General features: G+C 33.6%; 1 protein-coding gene across 1 annotated transcript in view; it reads right to left on the bottom strand.

The window, feature by feature from the left end:
* LOC145293783 (DDB1- and CUL4-associated factor 1-like) overlaps nucleotides 1-19,531 on the bottom strand; it is a 156,292-nt gene that overhangs the window by 15,706 nt on the left and 121,055 nt on the right. Inside the window, exons 28-32 of the mRNA XM_080140323.1 lie at nucleotides 8,217-8,273; nucleotides 5,299-5,381; nucleotides 4,175-4,286; nucleotides 1,440-1,673; nucleotides 126-219 (exon numbers count right to left, since the gene is read on the bottom strand). Of these exons, the coding sequence (XP_079996449.1) occupies nucleotides 126-219; nucleotides 1,440-1,673; nucleotides 4,175-4,286; nucleotides 5,299-5,381; nucleotides 8,217-8,273 (580 nt within the window). The remainder of the gene's footprint in view (nucleotides 1-125; nucleotides 220-1,439; nucleotides 1,674-4,174; nucleotides 4,287-5,298; nucleotides 5,382-8,216; nucleotides 8,274-19,531) is intronic.

The following is a 19,531-nucleotide window of genomic DNA, read 5'->3' as shown; positions in this document are numbered from 1 at the left end:
TCATTTTAATTATGATGTAGTCATTGGTGACATCAAACTAACAAAAAATGAAGAACAAAAAATGAAAAAGAACAAAAAATGAAAAAGAACAAAAAAAAAAAAAAAAAAAAATGGCAAGCACTTACTTCCATAAATGATTTCATTTGTATAATTGAATGTGAGCTGACATTGGTCAAGACTTGGTACCGTGTGAAGCAGGCGGAAAGTTCTCATGTCCCACTGTGCAGAAATCAGGTTAAGGATTCACAAAGAATTTTAGTTGGAAAGCAAAAATATTCAATTGCTAGCAAGAAAACCTAGCATCATTGCCTTGAAGAAATAAAGTGTCCCAAACTGTAAAGTTAAAACAAAAAAGGAATTTGCTATTTTTTTTTATGATTTTATTATATATTTATTATATGTTTTTAAATTTTTTGAGAAGAGATCATAATAGATTTATTTAGAAATAACACAGCAATTATGTTTTCGGATCATAGACTGTGCATATCATGTCATCCAGTTATTCATTATCTTTGCACTTCCCTGCTGTAGTAGTGACTGCAAAGTTGTCAGTAATAACAATGTATATACCACAAAGGTGCGCGCGCATATTATACTATAGAGAGAGAAAATTTTTAAATCATAAACCTATAAATGCTGAGTTTTTACAATTTAAGCAAGAACCATTATTAAGTTAAGGAGGTGTTCATTCAAATCCATGCATTTAATTATAATTATTTTTCAAATTTAAGTAATGGACCAAAGAAACAGCCATCTCAAACATAAGTGTGACATTATAATTCTTGGACACCTTTCAAAACTTGAATGGGGGGGGGGGATAATGAACAAAAATAGGCCAATCTCATAATAAAATAATTCCATGATTAAAAAAAAAAAAAAAAAAAAAAAAAAAAAATGCAAAATTTGAAATTTGTCAGAAATGATAAAATCCTACTATTATACTAAAGCAGAGTTCATAACTGTTTCCCTAGGGATCTTATATATTTTAATCACAGAAAATACAATTTAAAATATTCCCCAGTTTTGGGATTTGGTTATATCTGAAAAAAAAACATTCATATTAATTGTTTTAATTAGCCATAATTTGCAAATAACTCACCAAGTGGCCTATCTCTAAGTTTCTGTCCATCATCCTTTTCCTCTCGTACTGTATGTTAGTTAATCCCCTCACCCAGTGGAATAGTCCATTATAATCAAAAGGTTATAACAAGTAGTAAAAATATTTAACTTAGTTGAAAAGAAAAAAGATATTGCTAAGCAGAAAGTGATTAACTTGTTTTTTGCCTTCATTTTTTTTATATTTAATTGGTTTTACCAAGTTACTTTTTCTTGATCCAAACAATCTAACCGAGGCTGAATAAGTTTTAAAAATGAAAACTGGTGAAGAATGAAACCACTGAAAAAAAAAAAAAAAAAAAAAAAAAAAAAGCAAAGGATACGACTTCTGAGTTGATGATAATTTCTAAACCCATCGGGTGAAAGAGTCCACTGATGGCTGCATTGAATTTATCAAATTTATGAATGGGTTTGCCGACTCTCACATCCCATAAGACACCATCATTTAAGACAAGGTCATCTGAAGGGTCAAAAATGGCTCTGTTTGAGGTATAATAATTTGCTTTGTCTTGGTCAAAGATTTCCATTAACTGTTGACCTGTGTTGATGTCATAAATCTACAAACACAAAATAAACAAGATTAGAAAATAAAAAAGTTTCTAGAAACAAAATTTTAAAAATGTTTTTGGTGCTTGTTTAGAACTCACCCCCACCACGATATGAAAAAAGAACTCACCCCCACCACCATATGAAAAAAAAAAAAAAAAAGAAAATCTGTATGATGTGCATATCCATGATAGAAAGAAAATATCTTATACCAATATAAATTTTCCTTATGTCTGTTTGTATGTGTGTGTGTAACGCGGTTTATCTCAGACTTCAGGCAACCCACCCAGACAAGTAAGGTACCGGAATGAAGCTTATGCTCCAGCGGATGTTTTAGTGATATTTATATCCATGTTTGGTGTATGGAAATGCAAAAAAAAAAAAAAAAAAAAAAAAAAAAAAACTAACGATTTACTAAACGTATTATTTACTGGATATTTTTCCAACTGGGCAAACTTGGGTTCTTGTACCAAAAAATTACATAAATTGATCAAGTAGTTTTATTTTTAAATAAAAATCAAATTTTATGGCTGAATGACAAGTAACGATCTCGCAAAGCCATCTTGAAAAAAAAGTTTGAAAGAACAAGAGAGATAACTTTAAATAATTCAATCTTTTGAAATTTGAGAACCATTCTAAACATGGGAAGAAGGGGGGGTTGAAAAAATTCAAATTCACTTAAAACAATTTTCTTCATAAAAATAAAACTACTTGCTCAATTTTGTGATTTTTGCAACATGATATTTTGTTTTCACCACTGATATGTATACCATACAATTTTGTTTTTTTCAAGAGGAGGTCAGCAGTTCTGGACAAGTGCCTGCTTTTTTTAGTTTCTTTTTTAAATTCATAAAGTTTCAAGAATTTTTGATAATCGATAAGAGAAAGGGGGGAAACAACTATGTAATCCCATTGGAACCTGAACAGCTTCAAAAAGTACTTTCATCTATATAAAGATAGTGTCTTCCAAAACTGAGATGTTATAAAAACAAGCAGGATTAACTTTTAATCTTCTATACTATTAAAATTCTAAATGTTTATTTTTTTTTTTATGTGTGTGTGTGTGTGTGTGTATATACCAATAAAACTTTTGAACGGATGCACCAAATTGAAAAATTTTTTTCTCCTGAATGGTGTGAGCCTCTATATTGTCCTTATCTATATATGGTTTGTAATGAACAACACAAAGTCACACAAAAAGCCCGAAATAAGGGTTTTGGGGCTGTTTCGTGCAATTGTCAAAAACGTTACCTGATCATGTCAACAGAATTTAGCACTGTCTGTATACAGTCGCAGTAACATCTTTCGGCATACGGACTGGACTTGTGGCGCAATGGATAATGCATCCGACTATGGATCAGAAGATTCCAGGTTCGAATCCTAGCAAGTTTGTAATAATTTTAACCATCATTTTATCCAATATTTACTCATTATCCTTTCCCTTAGGGTATTTTTTGTTTTTTTCAGTGATTTTGTTTTGTGCATATGGGAATTTTCCATACTTGGAGTTCACAGGGTAAGCGTTGATGGTAAGACAATGTTGAGTGTATTCGATTTTGTGTTCGACACATTGTGTGTGCCAACGCGGTGCAGCCGCTAGTATATAATAAGAGTGAACCTGTTTCTGGCTCACTTCAATAATCAAATATGCAAATTTATTTTTATAAAAAGGGGCTTAATTTTAATAACTGATAAAAAAAACACAAGGGAAAGAATTCCTTTCACTAGATGCAAAAATGTTCCCTTATTCTTAATATTTTCATAACTAAAACAGGAATTAATCTACAGACACACACAAGTGCTTTATTTATAGATTTGAGAGAGAAAGAGCAAAAGCAAATTAGTTTCATTTTTTGTAGTAAAAACTTTCTTTTTTTTGTAAAATTTTACTCTCATATTTGTTTTTTTGTTAAGTTTACTTGTTTCATTTTTTTTTTTTTTTTACTGTAATATTTACCTCACATACGAGGACAGTAGGGAGTGAATTGTTATTGATAAAAATAAATTACATTGGCAACATTGCGTAACCTAGTTAATTGTAAATTATTGTTAGTATAGAATTAGAATTATGTTTTTTTAATTTTTAAAGTAAGGATTAATAAATTGTATAATTTTAAATGATTAATAAATTGTATAATTTTAAATGATTAAAGCTACTATCCTTTTTTTGATTATATTTACAAATTTTCAACCAATGTAACCTCTGACCTTCTTCAGATGCATCTTTTTTTTTTTTTTACTTTCTTGTCAAACTCTGAAACCTGTATGGAATTTTAAACTGAATCCTTAATTTACTGTGCAGAAGTAGACTGTTCTATAGCCATAAGCAAATTAAATTGAAGTTTAAAATTCCCTCCAGGATTCCTAGTTCAATTATTAGGTTCCAAATTCCAAAAAGAAACCTGAAGAAGGTCAGAGGTTATGTCGCCTGAAACGTTTTGAATATAACAACCAAGATGATTCCAGCCATAGGACGAGTAAAAACCAATAGTAAATAAGATAATATACTTACATAAGCTTTTTCTTCCCTGGTACCTATCAATTTATCTTGAACTTTTTTACTAAATTCCATGTAATTATCTTCTGGAAAACTTTTCCTTGGAGTGTATGAAGGGAAATTAGAACTAAAATCAAAAAGGAAAAAGTTTTAATTTTTTTTTTTTTTTTTTTTGTCTTTTGGGTTCTTTTTTCGTCAGAAAAAGAAATGCCATTACAAAAATAAATTTGAATTTTTTTTTAATAATTCCCAGAAAAATACACTATGAAACTAATTAAATATAAGGATGAGACATGGCTATAATATTAAAATAAAAATTTCAAAAGAAAAAAAACAAAAAACAATTATATGCTAGAAACTTTAACTAAAAAGAAATCTTTACTTCTACATAAGGCTTATAGTTAATATACATCTATTTCTATTCAATTTAGGTACTTGTGCAGTCAAATATGATAGTGTTATATAATAGTTAAGAATAAAATTAAGAAACTTTTATGAAATACTCATTATGGAAAAACATTAACAGACTAAAAATTGCAGAAAATGATCACAGAATTTAAAAAAAAAAAAAAAAAAAAAATAGAATTTAGTGACTTTACGCCTGTATGAAATCAAGGAAAGATAATCAATAAACTGTGTCATTAACTAAGAAAATCTCGGATAATGGATAAAAAACATCAAACTGCTCTGGACGAGGATTCATAGTTGAATTTCATAAATAAAAAATACTATTATTTTCTGTAATTTTCAATGTACACTAATAATTTTTAATAATTACAGTAGAACCCTGGGATATGGTGGCCCTAGGATACGCCTTTTTTCAGGTTACGATGTGGAATACAATATTTTTCTGTCCCCTGGTTATGGTATTTACCCCACCTTACAGTGTTATTCATAATGTTATTTGATTATATACATGTGTATTATATACTGTACTGTATTTTGTTACTGATTTTTATGCTGTATCCCAAGGTTCTACCATAATTAATAAAATTTCCCTATCATTTTATTTTTAACCGACATATTTCAGTACCATGTCCAAACATACAAGTACCCTAAGTTATATAGATTGAACAACTCCTGCATTACTTGTTTCATTTCAATGAAAAAGAAAGAAAAAAAAAAAAATGAAAACTTACTTATTTTCAAGTTGGTCAGCACTTTTCCACAGAGATGATAATGGTGTGCCCCATGAAGCTGAAGTTACAAGAAGGTTTCCCTCCTAGAATAGAAGAAATTTTTTTTTTTTTTTTTAAATAAGGAAATAATTAAAAAAACAAAAAATATAGGAATGGATGAAATCAATTGACAATTTTTTTTAAGAAGAGTACCTGACCAATCTCACCATTCAGAAATTCTAAATGTAGCCGCTTTAAATTGAATTGCATATCAAGTTACTTACATTAAACTAGAACATTTATCCAACATTGTCTGGTTATCAACTGTTGTATAGCCGGGGGGGGGGGTCATATTAAAGATGACGGGTACATATATACGATGGTGATGAGGGAGAGAAAAGATAGAAGGCATTTATAACATTTTACAGTTCTGTGGATGTTTCTTCTTACTTGCATTTATTAGAGAGGAGGGATAGATGATCAACTCTTAACACAAGAGTGGACAGTCATTACTTATGATGGAGAGACATTATTTAGGATGGGTTATACAAAGTTCATTAATAACGACGAGTGCGAACAAAGTTCATATAAGATGATTACACATTACCTTTAATTTGGTAGAAAGACGACACGAAGACGGCAATTACAAAAATATGAGATGTTCTTTTATTCTATTTGACCTGTCGAAATGATGATCACATCCAGGAATTCAAAATTGTTTCTACATGTTTAAAACTTTCTCCTTCGCTTCTAAAGGGACCCTCCTCTGATTATGTCAGCTCTTTCCGGCTGACTGTGCTGACTTCGATCCGGACTCGACTGCCTCTGATCTTCGTCTCCCCAGCTCTGCTCATTCTAGCTTCTATTATTGAGAATTCATTTTTGCTACGACGTCAGACATGAAAACATGAACTCACGTGGCCTAAACATACGTGGTTCGGCACAGGTTTCCAAACCACTTTTGCAGACAAAGAATTCTCACTAACCTATTTTTCGACCTAACTTATTTTCCAATATTTTTTTAAATTGCTATTGTTCATTCTTCTCTAGCTGACTTTATTTCAATTCAGTTTTCATAAAAAGAATCAAACAATCAAAATTCCTTTTACAACAACATATCTAAACTATTTCATGTGAAACTGAACCATGCTAAATTCCATTTCTGAACCTTGCTTACAAAGTTTGAATCTCTGTCTATCCTAATCTCATTTTCACTTGTCTAATGTTTTTCTTACTTACAAGGGGAACTTTTTCGTGTAACACATCTATGGTGAACTAATGCAACTTCAAAAGTATTAATCCTCTCATTTTGCTTATTTAGACATTAATACAACTACCCATTTTTATAACAATTTTGTTTTCAACAAACAATTACTCATTTCAAATTAAACAGTTCACACACTTATATTTAACACCATTTATAGATTTCTTATTTTAGTGTTCATGTTTTAAATGCATATCAATTCTTATCACTAATTCTTACAAGTTTTTATATACTTTCTAGATTATAATATCTCCAATTTACAAAACTAGGTTGCGTCTTTTATTTCAATGACGCTTACGTTACAAATTTTGCGCTGTAATTTTATTTCTCTATGGCGTGATGTTTGACTTAGAAAACCGTTCATTTAACCACCTGCTTTTTTTTTAACGTTTAATTTCACTCGTTCTCACTTCTCTGCCTGTTTAGCGTTGTGGTAATATGTCAGACTTTTTTCCGCCTTAGCCTCAAGGCTTTGGGTTCGAGCCTACCTCCCTACCAAAACTTTTTTTCTTTTACACCTACAAACACCTGGGCAACGCCAGGCACCCCCGCTAGTCTAATATATAAAATGCAAAATTGTGTGAGAATTTAAAAAACAACTGCCCGAGATAGGTCTGAAAATTGTTTGTATGTATCGCAAAAACTTTCCACACACCCGACAGATCCTCACGAGATTAGTATCGTTTTCAAGCTCGATCCTTCGGACAACAAATATTGAAAAATTGGTCAAAAGCATTCATTCCTTCACCCACAACTGGGCAATTTTGTACAAGAATGGGTCACTTTTTCGTTGACATTTTTGCAATGCACTTGTAATGACTAGCCTTAATTTGAATGGCAACAAAGTTATGCGCCACGCTGCGCATGGGGTTTAAGCGGTTTGCTTTTTTCACCTTTTCCTCCTTTGCGTTACAGGTTTGAGCCTGCTTGCTCACTCCCTTTTTCACCCCCTTATTTCAAGGCTTACGTAATGGGATTTTTTTCGTTTTAAAGCAAAAACTGAATTATTTTACCGTTCGCTTAAACTTCTTTTTTTTTTCACCTCTCTCCACCCAGCCTGTGTCTATTTTTTTTTTCTAGTTGTATTGACTCCTTACTACACCCGGGCAAATCCAGGTATCCCCACTAGTAAATTGATAAAGGAGAAATCTATTTTCTTCTGTAGTAATTGGGTTGACATCAACAACCATTAACAAAACACTAGTTGAAAAAGTTGACATCTTAGATTAGAAAGATATCTCGGAAAAAAAAGTCAGAAATGGCTCCTTTTGGCAATTGGACAAATCTCATGTCAATGCCACCCTTGTTAAGAAAAATAGTTAACTTAATTCCTTGGTTGGTCGAATTTATTTGTGGGTTACCCAAAATATAGACCAGATTTTATTTTTTACTTGTACAAAATGGCATTTGGGAAAACCCCTTGATTATGCAAATGAAGCAAGAGGAAGAGGGATCCTCCCATGTGAGTGATGGTGAAAGGTAAAGACCTAATGGAGAGTGAAGGCAATCGAACCCTCCTCTGGAGAGTGGCGGTCAGAGATACAGATTTGAGGTAGAAAAAAAGGAAAAAATTTTCAGGGCTTGAGAAAACTGCCCGAGATAGGTCTGAGAATTGTGAAATGAAATTCTGTGAATCAGGAGGTGGATTCAAGTCCACCCGATTCTCAATATTTACCTTTGTCTGTCGGCAGTTTGTGATGGGTGATGTGTGACAATTATAACTTGGACCTTCCTGAAAAAAAAAAAAAAAAAAAAAATTCTTTGAAATCAAACAAAATTATTTCATTTGAGAAAAATCTTATAAAAATTCAAGAAATTTATTAAATGTCTTCATTTCGTAAAAAAAATAAAAATATTTTATTACTAATAAGCTAAAAATATAGTTTCACTTTTTTTTAAAAAGTGATCTTGTCTGTCCGTTTCTGTGAGAAACAGTCTACCAAACTCCTGTCAATTTTTTGTCTACAGATGTGAAACTTGATATATGGGGTATTTGGATCTGTGGAACAAATTTGATTTGGTTTTTAGCTTGATATAAATCAAGCTTCGGCTGACTGTCCTTCCTGAATGAGCTAAGATTTTTTTTTTTTTGTCAATCTATGATGTAGGAGTCAAAATGGAAAAAATTGGAACTTGGCACGCTAAAGTCGACTAAATGTGTTATTTCTATGCATGCTCAAATATACATTTATATCTTTGATAACATTTTTAAGTGTTTCTATGTATATGGACTTGCAACAAATGGTAATTAATAACACGTTTTAGTTTCGATTCTAGCTGATAGCATCAGTCTTCTTTTTTTTTTTAAATCACTAATATTAGGTACAATATAATAATCAATAGAGAATTGGCTCTGTAATAATACAAAATCTGCATAAATAAATGTATTTTACAACCAGGCTGGTTGGTTGGTTGGTTGTTTTACGGCATATCAATCCTTTTCAAGTTATTTAATGCCGAATCTAGTTATTTTGAAGAAAAATTTTTTAATAGAATATATTTTTTTTTTTCAAGTCAGTTTCTATTTAACTAATAGTTAGGACCCTAACAGGTACTACCAGTCCAGGTCAGACCTGGGAGCAATGGCAATTAAAGGGTGGCTCCACACTCCCCAAAGCCCACAAGCTGGAGCCTTATCATCGGATATAGTTTTAAGTCATATCCAGGATCTACAACCAGGCAATGCTGTTTACGGCATAATCACGTTGACACATCAGTTCTCGCTGGATCACCAAAGTTAAGCAACATTGAACCTACTCAATATCAAATGGGTGGCCATTTGGGACTTTCAGGTGTTGTATGTGCTCACCGTTTATCTCGGCATTGTTTCCAGTCATCCTGGTCTTCTCCTTACCACTGGATCCAAACAGTACTGATTTAGGAAAGGTGTGGTTGGTGATTGCGCAACCCTTGCCTTACAACTACACGCGTTACTGCCCCTAAGGGGTATCCTTTGTCTTTCAAGACTCAATGGAAGCATGGCTGGGTAGCTTTTATATACAGTGATGATCATATTTATTGGCACGGTAAAATAAAAGTTAAATTTTGTCTAATAAATTCTAAAAAAGGGATTAAATTAAAGAAAATAACAAAGTATATTATGTATTTTTAACTGGCCTTTCCGATGCAGCAATCGGATTTTAGAAAAAATAAATAACAAAGGAACAACAAACATAATTGCAAAAAACCCTTGTTCAAAATTATCGGCACGGCTTTGTTTTTCTTTTAGTATCAGTATAATATCAATCAATTTCCGGTTTACGTGCTTTCTGAACTTTTTTATAGCCATATTATGCTTGTTTAACGCTAATTCAGTGAATAATTTTTTTCAGATAATTTTTAGATAGCGATTTATTTAAACTATTATAAGTGACTAAATTATAATTTTCAATCGCCATGGTTAAAACTAAGGAACACAGCGAAGACGTCAGGAAGCTTGTTGTAGCATGCCATACCAATGGGGAGGGCTATGATAAGATTTCAAAGAAGCTAAACCTTCCCAAATCCACTGTTAGAGCCATAATAAACAAGTTCAAATCGCAAGGCCACGTTATGAGTTTAGAGGGTAGAGGGAGAAAAAGGATTTTTTCCCCAAGAGATGAACGGAAAATTGTTCGACAAGTAAAAAACCCAAGGATCTCTGTTGGGGAGATTGTTGATGAACAGAGCACCTCTGGAGTGAATGTATCTCGACATACAGTTGGTAGAGTTTTGAAGAAAGCTGGTTTAAAAGCATGTCGTCCGAGAAAGACTCCCTTATTGAAGCCTATGCACCTGAAAGCAAGGCTAGCCTTTGCAAAACGTCATATTGATAAAGATGTTGCATTCTGGAAACGTGTTCTATGGACTGACGAAACGAAAATAGAGTTATTTGGCCATAATAAAGTGTCTTATATTTACAGAAAATCTGGCGAAGCTTTCCTACTTAAGAACACCATACCCACAGTGAAGCACGGTGGAGGCAGTTTGATGTTTTGGGGATCCTTTGCTGCCTCTGGACCAGGGCGACTTGTTAAGGTCACAGGTAGCATAAAAAAGGAAGATTATGTTAAAATATTGGATGAAAACCTGAAAGACTCTGCTAAAGAGCTCTCACTTGGTCGTCGTTGGTGGTTCATGCAAGATAATGACCCAAAGCATTCGGCTAAACTGACTAAGAAATGGCTTGAGGACAATCATATTAATGTTTTGGAGTGGCCATCACAAAGCCCAGACCTTAATCTAATTGAAAATTTATGGAGAACATTAAAATTGAGGGTAATGCAAAGGAAGCCTAAGAATCTTATTCAATTGGAGGATTATTGTCAGGAAGAGTGGGCTAAAATTACTACTGAAGAGTGCAACAACTTGGTTGTAAACTATGAAAAGCGACTGAGGAAGGTAATCAAGGCCAAAGGCTATACAATTGATTATTAAATAAATCGTGCCAATAATTTTGAACAAGGGTTTTTTGCAATTATGTTTGTTGTTCCTTTGTTATTTATTTTTTCTAAAATCCGATTGCTGCATCGGAAAGGCCAGTTAAAAATACATAATATACTTTGTTATTTTCTTTAATTTAATCCCTTTTTTAGAATTTATTAGACAAAATTTAACTTTTATTTTACCGTGCCAATAAATATGATCATCACTGTATGTATATATATATATATATATATATATATATCACACACAAGGATCAAATTTGGTTTCAAAAGTGATTTAATATTTTTAATTCTATGGTGCATTACAATGTACAAATATTATACACATGTCACCAGCGTGCTCTCTACACAAGATCTAGACAGTCATTAACATCCTCCATTTGACACCAGAAAGGGTCAGCTATTATTGAAATACATCATAGATTGACAAAAAAAATATGTACAGCTCATAGAGGAAGAATAGAGTCTGCCAAAATATTTGATTTATATTGTTTTCTTTATTGTAAAAAAAAAATCTTAGCATTGAATTTGGTTTCAAAAATGATTTCCTATATATCGAATAGTAAAACAATATTAAATTTTTTTTTTTTTTTTTTTTTACATGAAGTTCTCAATTAAACTTTGCCCAATGGAAATAAAAAATAGTTTAACAATTTTTGGAAAAAATTTTTTTCTCTATTCATAAATTGGCTCACACAAATTATATATCTATATATATATATATATAAAAATGTAATTATTGGTTCGTTCAAAGTCAATAAAACCATATTTATTTCTACATTAACAATTTATTTGAAATTTTCAGACAACCCATCATTAGAGTCGAGGGATGTTTCTATGTTATTAAAATAAATTAACAAATAAAAAATTATATAAAATAAAAATATTTTTCGTAAGTGCGAACCTGTTTTGTTGATAGAACTGAACTTCCGTTTAAATTCATTTCTGAGAGACGCTCAAAGGTACAAAAATAAGAACTGTCCCAGTCGTGAAGGATTTCTCCTCCACCGAAAGAGAACAAGAAATGGAAGTGCAGCATCCGAAGAACAGATGCTGCACTTTGATCCTGACCAAAAGGCCAAGAGTAGCGGTGAGCCCGAACAACGGGCGTGGAAAAAGGGAAAAAAGGCAGCTGTAAACGACGAAAGGAAGAGAAAGAAAGACAGAAAAGAAGATAAGATCATAGCTTATGGGGGGAGAATGTGATGACGTTAAATTGGGCATGACAGCCCGTGGGTGGCGAGGATACCAATGAAATTCCGATGTACAAAGCGATAAGTGACCCCTATGGAAAAGACACGTGGCCTTTGTGGAATCGGATTCAGCTGTTTTTATGTTCTCTCAAAAATAATTAAGTAAGACAATTCTGTTTTTACGACCTGTCAAGTTCCATTAGGCCGCGTCGGCCGAAATTGAGAACGCCCGAATGCCAACAGAGGAAGAAAGACAGCTCCTTTTTTGGGTATAGGCCGCCTGGCGAAGATTTGACGGATAGCGATCCCTTAGTTCTGATTGGCCAACGACCCGAAACGGGAAGAGACCCAGTCCACGCCCCCACAATATAAGCAGCGAGCCTTGAGAGATTGAGAGTCAGAGAGAGTTTTGCTTCCTTGGGTCCGACGAACGAAGATTCCCCCATCGATTGACCCTGTCACGTAGATAATTGAGTTTTTTTGTCAGAGAGAGAAGAGAAAACCTCGCAGTTAACAAGTGGCCAGTCCCTAACTAAACAGCTAATTGCGATTGTACCGTGATTGAAATACAAGGAAGTTTAAACAAAAGGAACCCCTCTTGACTTGGTCTTTTCAATTGTTTTGCATGACAAGTCTGTTTCAGGAAACCGGCCGTTGACATCCTCGCCGAGGAAACACCAGAACCGACAACCGGGGTCATTCCACCACTGGACGACGCGCGGGTGACGTAAGTGTCACAATTTCATACACCACGATTTGATGAAACGAATTAGATTTCATTTTCTGTTTACTCGATAAGTAAAAAAAAAAAAAAAAAAAAAAACATAATTCTCCCAAATTTTCTAATTTAAAATTTTTTTCTTTATTATATCAGGCAAAAAAAAAAAAAATTGCTCGCTTGCTTTTTGATTCGAAGTCGTTTTTTTGTTTTCGATATAAGAAAATATGAACTTTTTTATTATTAACACTATAAATTGTTAGGTGAAAGGACAGGTTTTTTTTCGAAGAAAATTTACGGATTGGTAACGTGCTTAAATAATATTTGGTGCTAATGCAGAGAGTGACCCGCGCTATTTTTTTAAATCGTATTTCCACGTTTAATTAAAGTTTTATGATACGTTTTCTTAATCAATTGTAAGGTTAAAATACAGATTAGGTACAAAACACCCTCCCCTCCCCATGTTAAGAATGGTTTTTTCAATAATAACGTTATTTCAGCACGGATCACTCTCTGCATGAATACCGTACTTTCACCTAACAATTTAATAAACTAAACATGGTACTTATGCAGAGAAAGTATCGTGCTAAAATAACATTTAGAAAGCCATTCTTAACATGGGGAGGGCATTTTGTAACTATTCTATACTTTTACCTAACAATTTAATATACAAAAGATAGTACTTATGCAGAGAAGGTACCATGCTGAAATGTTATTAAGAAAGCCATTCTTAACATGGGAAGGGGAGGGTGTTCTGTAACTATTTTATACTTTTACCTAACAATTTAATATACAAAAGATGGTACTTATGCAGAGAAGGTACCGTGCTGAAATAATACCATTATTTAGAAAGCTATTCTTAACATGGGAAGTTTTGCATCTATTTTATACTTTCACCTAACAATTTAATATACAAAAATAGATAGTACTTATGCATAGAAAATACCATGCTGAAATGTTATTTAGAAAGACATTCTTAACATGGGGACGGTATTTTGTAACTATTCTGTCCTTTCACCTAACAATTTAATAAACAAAACATGGTACTTATGCAGAGAAGCTACCCTGCTGAAATAATGACATTTAGAAAGCCATTCTTAACATGGGGAGCGGGGATGTTTTCTAACTATTCTGTACTTTCGGTGCTAATGCAGAGAGTGATCCGCGCTATTTTTTTTTAATCGTATTGCCACGTTTAATTAAAGTTTTGTTTTTTATTCTATTGTAAGGTTAAAATACAGAATAGGTACAAAAACCCCTTCCCTCCCCAGGGGGAGAATAAATAATAACATTATTTCAGCACGGATCACTCTCTGCATGAGTACCAATTAATGTTTTGTTTTTTTTTTTTGGGGGGGGGGTTGTTTTTTTTGCTTGTTTTTTTTTTTTAAAGAAAACCTTTTTTAACAAAAATTGAAAGTACACGTTTTTTTTCTTTTACAGAAGTTGTTTTTATATAAGAAAATAGGAATGCTTTTTCTTTATTAAAGAAATTGGGTACTCATGCACTTATTGATCCGTGCTGAAATAATAACGTTATTATTTAAAAATCCATTCTTAACATGGGGAGAAGAGGGTGTTTTGTACCTATTCTGTACTTTAACTTTATAATTGAATAAAAAAAAAAAAAAAAACGGTAAATTTTTAGATTAGGTCCACCTCCACAATTTTCTTTTAAATGACAACTTCTAAAGGTTTTCGACTATGCTGAATACGGAAATTGCATTGAAATTTTGCAGAAATAAGTAGTTATCGAGATATAAAAAGTTGTATAATGCATTGTAATCTCTGGCGGTCATCTTTTTTACATGTGTGAGCGCGCATCATAAACAAATCTACGCGCGTAACAAAGATGGCCGCCAAAGAAAACATTGCATAAAACAACTATTTATATCTTGATAACTACTTATTTCTTCAAAATTTCAATGCGATCTCCGTATTCAGCATAGTCGGAAACCTATAAAAGTAGTGATTTAAAAGAAAATTGTGGAGGTGGACCTAATCTAAAAGTTTACCGTTTTTTTATTCAATTGTGGATTAGAGTGGATTGCTGTACTAAGAATATAAGAAACATGCATTTTCTCTTTTTATTAGAATTTTCCATTACACCAAATTGAGCCACAGCAATGTGTGGCAGGGTACAGCTAGCATATATATATATATATATATATATATATATATATATATATATATATATAATTTTAATTGCATTTTCACCCCCCCCAAAGAAGGCACAGTGCCACTTTGATGTGGGGAGCTACTATATGGGATATAAATTACATGGATTCTATGTAGAAATTTGAGCAACAAGATGTCTGTTTACATTACATTTGAATTTCTACATGTCAGTACAGTTGGGGAAGCAGGAACCCGGAAAGGAATTCCAAAGTTTAGCAGTTCTGGGGAAGGTTTGGTTTGCTTTCACAGCATATCAACCTTTTTTTTTTTTTTTTTGTTATTTAATGCAGAGTTTGCTTTTTTTTGGGGGGGGGGGGGGTGGATTAGATATTTTAATTTATTCAGTAAGTCCTAAGGCCTTTGATGTGCTTTTTGTGTGTGTGTGTGTGTGTGGGTGGGTGGGGGTAGAGTTGGATTGAATTAAAGTTATATTCTTTTATATAAATTTACTTTTTTCAGAAATGTTAGTATTTTATTGGAATTTATTATTTTTTAAATAGTTCTTTCATATTATTGACTTTGTAATAATTTTGCCGGATATGCGCGAGATAGCCACAATCCAAAAGTGTTTTACTGTAAAAGGTTCTTGGCACACAAAACATTCTGGAGGGTTTTCTTTTTTAGTAGGAAGGAGTGGGTAATGTGCGTGTGTCCAATGCGAATACGGAACAAAATCACTTCCTCTCTACGTGATTTTCTGGCATCTGGTAATCGTTCTTCTATTATGGGTTTGATCTTGAAAAGTTTGTTATTTGGACAGTTATTCTATTTTTCTTGCCATTTCTTCATAAGCAGATTTATTTATTAGTTGTTTGTAGTCAGAGTGTGGAATTTATATATCGCTTTTATTGAGTTTTAATGCATTTTTGGCAGCTATGTCAGCTTCTTCATTGCCCTGAATTCCAAAATGACTGGGGATCCAGCAGAATGATATTTTTGTTTTGTGAAAGAGTGTGTATTTTTTGTAATAGTTCGATGAGGAGCGGGTTATTTAAGTTTTTATTCTTTAGGGATTTGAATACCGATAGGGAGTCTGAAAAATTTATAAATTTGTTGTGGGTGAGGTCAGTAATGAGGTCTAGTGCCATATCTAAAGCGGTGGCTTTGGCACTAAAAGTTGAAGCATGGTCTGGTAGTTGCTTCTGTAAGTTAATGTTAGTGGATATGACTCCGCATCTGTTGCTGTCTTTGGACCCATCTGTGTATATGTACTGATGGTTTGGGTATTTTTTTTGAATAAGGAGTTTTTCTTGATAGGTTAGTGGATGAGTTTGATTTTTTGGGAGGTTATTTAATTCAAAGATAATTTCAGGTTGTTTTAGTAGCCAGGGTGGAAGGCTTAGTTGGTTTATATCATGGATGTTGGTGAATTTGATACCTGCATCTTCTACTAGTGGTTTTGTACAGAGGCTAAAAGGTTTTATAGCTTTTACTTTTTGGTTATATAGATTTTGGTAATTTGGATTGAAGGTACAGTTACGGGCTGGATTTGTTGGTTGTGATTTTTTCCTATCATAGAGTGAGTAATCTAGTGGGTTTGCAATGCAGTCATAAGCAGGATTGTCTGGGAAAGAGAGAATTTTGGTCAAGTATTGCAAGGCTAGTTTGTCACGTCGAATTGATAATGGGGGTTCGTTGGCTTCTGCATAGAGACTATCGATGAGGGAAGTTTGGAAGGCTCCCAGTGCAAGCCTGAGGCCCTGATGTTGAACGGTGTCCAATATCTTTATGTAAGACTTTCTGATGGCACCATAAATGAAGCTGCCATAATCTAGTTTTGATCTATATAACTTCAATAGAGTTTGTCTCTCCACTCCCCAATCTGTGTGGGCAATGAACTGCATTAGCTGGAGAGTTTTATTACATTTATTTTTAAGGTGTTTTATGTGAGAAATGAATATAAGACTTTTGTATAGTATTAACCCTAAGAATTTATGTTCATTTACAACAGGAATCGGAATATCATTTAGTTTTAAAAAAGGATCTAGGTGCAGTTTTTTTTTAGTTGACAAAAGTGCATACATTTTGTTTTGTTAACGGAAAATTTGAAGTCATTCTTAGTTGTCCATTTTTTTTATTTTGTCAATGCATTGTGGAAGTTGACGCTCAATTAGATGGATATGTCTCGAGCTGTATGCAATTAAAAAATCATCAACACCTTGGTTTATGCATCCAACAATATTGTTGGATTTTTAGGTTGAATAATGTTACCAACAAAATACTTTCCTGTAGGACTCCCATTTCCTGTTCCTTAATATCCGAGAAGCATGTTCCTACACGGACATTGAATAGTCTATTGTTGATGAAGATGGGTAGTCTTCCTTTCACTCCAGCATGTGGTATTGTACGCCTTTTCAAGATCAAAGAAAATAGCAGTCACGTTTTTTTTTTATATAAATGAATTTCTGATGAAAGTTTTTAGTCGAATTAAATGGTCTGTTGTGCTCCAATGTTTTCTGAAGCCACATTCAAAATTAGTTATTTTATTTGTTTCCAGAAACCAAATTAATCTAGTGTTTACCATTCTCTCCATGGTCTTACACACGCAGCTTGTTAGAGCTATGAGGCGATAATTGGAGGATGGTTTTGGTATAAGAATGACTGTGGCTTGTTTCCATATGGCTGGAAGATTGCCATTGGGCCAGATGTCATAAATAGAAAGTAAATAATTGTCTGTATTTTTGAGATGAGGTGTTTTCATTGATTGAGATTGTCGGACTGACTTCCTCATCTTGGTTGTTATTGTCACAACGTTTCGGCCATTTTGCCCTCCGGCCTTTGTCAGGTGTTTTGTATCGAACTGGGGAACCGTTTGTTAGAAGTCTTGAACTCAACCCTTTATTATTATTACGGGGGTACCGTGTTCGGACTCCAGCTAGGCTTTGGGACATAGTTGCTGATTGTCTGTTTTGAATGTTACTTTTTCACTGCCTTCGTTCAGGATTGAACTCAGCACCTTTGGGTAACTAAACTTTGATACAACGTCTAGGACGACTCGGCCATATGTCACTAGGACAATTCTTAGTTGGTTTTTGTTAATGTTAAACCTATGTTGTTATTCAAGGTTTTCTCTCTCTATCAGAGGTGTCCAAATTGCATTCAGGGGGCAGCGTGTTTCACCCTTGTAAACCTTTCTGCAACTGAATGGGATGGAGTATATGCAGTTTTTGGTCATGTTCTCCTCCATGCGGGGCTTCACTCGTACCAGGTGTCGTCTGAGTGTTGACTCGCTCTTGAATACCGTCCTGATGTTGTAGGGGGCACATATTCTCTGAATCTTTTCGAAGATGCCTCGTATGTATGGTAGGCAGACTGTTGGAGGTTTTTGGGTTTCATTCTCCTCTCTTATACTATTACCACGTCTGCTGGATAGTATGCTATCGGGGTAGTTGTTATGACGGAGGGTATTCTTCAACCTGACCATTTCTTGGTGGTATGTAATGGTGTCACTACTTATTGTCTCTGCTCGATGTTGTAAGCAGCGTTTGATACTGTATGGGTGATGGGAGTTGAAGTTTAGGTATTGTCTAGTGAAGGTAGGCTTGCGATATACGGATGTCTTGAACCCATGCTCTGTGCGTGATATGAGTATATCAAAGAAGGCCAGTTGGTTATCTTTTTCTTTCTCCATTGTGAACTGTATCGATGGTCTTATTGAGTTCACATGGTCTAGGAGAGATAGCTTTTTTACAGTCATTAAAAACCAGGGACGATTATACTTGGTTGATGATTTTGTTTTAGGAATACATTCTTCTGCTACTGAGATAATGGTATCTGTAAAGTGAGTGATTGGGTCTTTTTATGTTTTCCAGGTAGGAGTTTGTTTTTGCATAGTAATTTGAATTTATTCCAGTTAGCTTTTTTAAAAGTTCCAGCGAGGAGCTTTGGAGGTTATTTCAGGACCAAAGTGTTCTAGTGTTATTGGGAAGTGATCACTTACACATGTATCCACATGCACTATCCAGTTTTAATCTACAAAGATACTAGGATCACTTATAGAGAGGTCAATTACTAAGAACGAGATTGGAGCAGAGTGAATAAAGGTTGGCTTTTTGTTGTTATATATGCATAGGTTGCTGTTGTTGATAATATTTTCTATAGTGATTCCTTTTCTGTCTGTGTTTGAGCATCCCCAACTAACATTATGACTATTAAAGTCGCCTAATAATAAGTGGCGAGGGAGTTGGTTGAGTTTTTCTATTTCAGTTTCATCTATGGGATCGTTTGGAGGCAGGTAGATGGAGAAAATTGTGACCGTCCTATGTAGGTGGTTGTGACAGCAACTGCCTGTAAGTTAGTTTGTAGATTTATTTGGCTTTGTGCTGTGTTTTTGTTAATGAGAATGGATGTTCCTCCAGAAGTTCTATTTGCGTTATGTGTTGTGTGGTTGTATTCAGTAAAACTTTGGAGATTGATATTTTCAGATAGTTTTAAAAAAGTTTCTTGTAGGCATATTATTGTGGCGCATAGATTGGAT

Source organism: Euprymna scolopes, chromosome 15 (genome assembly GCF_053919585.1).
Source record: "Euprymna scolopes isolate OS-2025 chromosome 15, ASM5391958v1, whole genome shotgun sequence".
Taxonomy (NCBI): domain Eukaryota; kingdom Metazoa; phylum Mollusca; class Cephalopoda; order Sepiida; family Sepiolidae; genus Euprymna; species Euprymna scolopes.
This window is presented reverse-complemented; position numbering and strand designations above follow the sequence as displayed.